The sequence below is a fragment of the Branchiostoma belcheri genome, unplaced genomic scaffold (assembly GCF_001625305.1).
Source record: "Branchiostoma belcheri isolate BF01 breed outbred unplaced genomic scaffold, Haploidv18h27 scaffold24, whole genome shotgun sequence".
NCBI lineage: Eukaryota > Metazoa > Chordata > Leptocardii > Amphioxiformes > Branchiostomatidae > Branchiostoma > Branchiostoma belcheri.
In genome coordinates this window covers 1,361,840-1,365,371 of record NW_017803843.1, presented here as the reverse complement: position 1 = coordinate 1,365,371, position 3,532 = coordinate 1,361,840, and the positions used below count along the sequence as shown (strand labels likewise).

General features: G+C 42.9%; 1 protein-coding gene across 1 annotated transcript in view; it reads right to left on the bottom strand.

Annotated features, from left to right (window-relative positions):
• Positions 1-1,816: 1,816 nt before the first annotated feature.
• LOC109471009 (creatine kinase M-type-like) overlaps positions 1,817-3,532 on the bottom strand; it is a 15,912-nt gene continuing 14,196 nt past the window's right edge. The window contains exon 7 of the mRNA XM_019770156.1: positions 1,817-2,535. Coding sequence (XP_019625715.1) covers positions 2,348-2,535 — 188 coding nt within the window. The 3' untranslated portion in view covers positions 1,817-2,347. The remainder of the gene's footprint in view (positions 2,536-3,532) is intronic.

Below are 3,532 nucleotides of genomic sequence, written 5' to 3'. Positions count from 1 at the left end.
CAAACAATATTGACTACAATCCCAGAGCATTTATGTATATACATATGTTTATAAAAAAAACTGGATCTAACTCCAGGCAGATCTTGGGTTTAGGGCTATATCATAGGAATTAGAAAAGATGCCTAAAATGCCATGAGGAAGGCTTGCATTGCAATAGTCTCACATGAGATTTGCCTTAGTGATATTTCTAAAATGTCTTCCGTTGATATTTGAGCTGACTAAAACTGGTATTTCTGGCTGCCTTCATAAGACAGTTTAATGCCTGGTGTTTGTCCAGGGGCCAGCTATTCCTGCCGTCACACAATATTGAGTTCACAGAATGACTGGAATTGTTTCCATGTCTGCCAATGTGAAGTATACAGCCACTGTTCTGAAACAGGAGTAGGGCTAAGAATTTTCCAACCAATGTTTGAAGGTCACTTGCCAAGGTCAAGGCTTACCCAATACTCATCAGTAATTTTATCAACACCCGATTCTGTGTTATGTCGGAGAAAAGGGGTATTTTTTTTGTAGATAAGTTGACTCGCAGGGGTCTGCAGAGACCTTCCATTTATCTTCATACTGGTATGATGAACATGTTGTACATCTTACAGCCTACAAGGTACGTGTACACGTGTGTCAATGGAATTTATATCATTTTTTTAAAGGAAATTGAAAAACGACTGAGGTTATGAATTTGGGGAGTAAGATTTATGACCATTTTTCAGTAGCCTAAATACACGTACCCTTTGTGTTGCTCCCAGACTTGCACTTACGCTGCCAACTCCACGTCAAAATTAAAGCCTTGGGGTAGAATCCTTAACTGGCTCTCATGGGTACAGTCTGGTGCTCACTTTAGAAACCATTTAGTGGAAGACTGCAGTAGATATTTATCTTTCCCAGTGGGCTTACCACAAGAATGTACAACCCTCACACAATGCGATTATAATCTGTGATGGATCTTGTTGAATACACAAGTTACACCCCATGTTCCACAACCCTTACGTGTGGTTTCTGAATAAGGTAAACTGCCATGCAGATGTAGTAAACTTTAGGAAATCTTCCTTCACTCTATTTACAGCATGGGCAGTATGAAGAGCACAGACTCTTTCTCAACCATCTCACCAGCCATTTGGCAGGTCCCTGCATTTTACCTCTGTGAAGTGTTAATTCTTGGTGATATGTTTGTACAAGTCTGGAACATACTGTAGTGGTAGCTCCTCCTGTTGGGAAACTTTCTGAGGCATACGGTTTATCCTTGAGAAGTCTTTCCTGGTGGAGTTGAAGTATTGACGAGCCCAAGGTCACATGTAACCTTGAAGAATTCTTGCCATTGAACTTGCATTTGCCTTGTGGGCACCTTTTACAGAACAGTTCTCCACATAACATATGGTCTGCTTTTCTACAGTTTATCATTTGGTATTAGCTTTTCACTGATTATCATCCACATATAGTTTTACCATGTGTGTATCAGTCTTTATTTGTGTAGTTCTAGATCAGCTTTAAAAAGCTGATCAAAAATTAGTAATTTGGAAGAGATTGCTTATGCTGTGTTTTATCCCCAAAATATGTCATACTGTAAGACATGTGCCAAACAAATTTTAAACTTGTACCAAAGTACGGTCTGGACAATGTTTGACCTACATGGACTCTGAGCCATCCCCTTTTGCTGGTGCTTCAATACCTTCTTACAGAATCACAATCATAAGACAATGATTTTTTTGTCTTTTTATTATAAACTCAAGCTCAGAGAATTGAAGCTGAGACTTGTGCGTCTGAAGCTACAGATAAGCGTGGCTCTACAGCATGCAGAAAACAACACAACATCCAACACGACTGATGTGCCAGAAACATAACGCAGCTGACTTTATTGGACAATAAGATTCTTCATGCTCGTATATTATCATCTGATACATACTTGTTTTCTCTTTTCTCAGGTTCAGTATTTTACACATTGGGTGATACCTGCACTTGGATTTTGGTGGCGTGCCTCTATGTTGACTGCAAAGAAACTATTTCTATGGCATCGTAGAAACGTCCTGATTATTATTTTCACATTTCACAAATGATAGGTACAATGGTATAATATTTGTCTTTCCATACACTTCTCCCTCAGCGTACCTTTGCACAAGCCGACTGTCGTCCCTCCAAGCAAATTCCTCCACTCTAGACTCCCCCCTATAGACTCCAAAGACAATCACATAACCCTGCTCTGTATAACGTTTACATCACATGAAAACATCTAGACTGCATGTGAACTTTCAGACCTACGTCAGAACTACACAACAATCTAGACAGGCTATGTTGGCACAATCCTGTGTCCCACCAGAACCCAAGGCAGCGAGGGACCCGCAGAGCGGAAACCCGTTTACTTGGCGCGCTTGGTCTTGGGCAGCAGGTCGTCGACGGACTTGCCCTCCGCCAGCCTCTTCTCGCACTCGATCAGGAGGTTGACGCCATCAACCACGCACTGCACCTGCTCAACCTCGGAGGAGCCCAGACGGTCAGCGTTGGAGATGTCGTAGACGCCACCCTCAGCAGCCGTGTCCACACCACCTGGGGGACGGGAGGACTGGTTAGTAACATACGTGTAATGGAGAACTTAGAACTACAATGCCGTGTATGTATGTATATTATGTACCTTTGAATAATCAAGCACCACAGTTAACAGTTCACCTAACAAAACAATGAAGAGAGTATGCTGGTTTTCATTTTGTGCAAAATTAGTAACAGAGCAACACTATCACGTCAGCCTTGGTAAACATTTGAGACCACAAAGTGATTAAGATTGTTGTGCATTAAATCATGGACTAAACTAGCATCATAATGAGGTATCATGGTACCATACAGTTGTAGATTTGTTACTGACCGGTGCCACGCTTCTGCAGACGGAGCTTGTCCAAGATGTCGTCCAGACGCTTCAGGTCCTTGGACATACCCTCGATCTTAATATGCACTCCACCACGCAGACCAGTGCCCAGGTTGGACGGGCAGGTCAGGACGTAGCCCAGATGCTGGTTCCACATGTACTCGTGGCCCTTCTTCTTCATGGCCTCCTCCACCTGAAGGGATAGAAATGGGTACGATTGAATCTCCCTTCTTTGGACCTTTTTGGTGGTTCAAGAAAAATACATTTTCAAGCTGACTGAAAGACTAATTGAAGCGTGTTTAACCATGTGGAGTTTAATAATCTCAGAGCTCCAATGTAAGCATAAAAATATGTCAGATTGTTACAATTAAAATTAATAAGCAGTGTCCCATATTTCTTCCCTGCCAAATAGCTCTTCCCAATCTCTTTCCAAGTCAGTTTGTTTCCCCCCCCCCCTCTCCCACAAAAACTATTTGTGTAGCAGAAGCCTGCATCAAAACAAAAGCCTGCTTCCTGGTCCCCAACCCTGCAAAGGTCCATTAGTGAAGCGCCATGCTCAGTGCCTGGCGGTTGGTGACATTGTCAGCCGTGCTGGCAGTAAAGCTGGGCTGCTCGCCCCGCCTCAGCCAACAACGGAACAAAATGTCCAGTCTAGTCTAACCTTGTTCAGACCCTCGCAGAAAC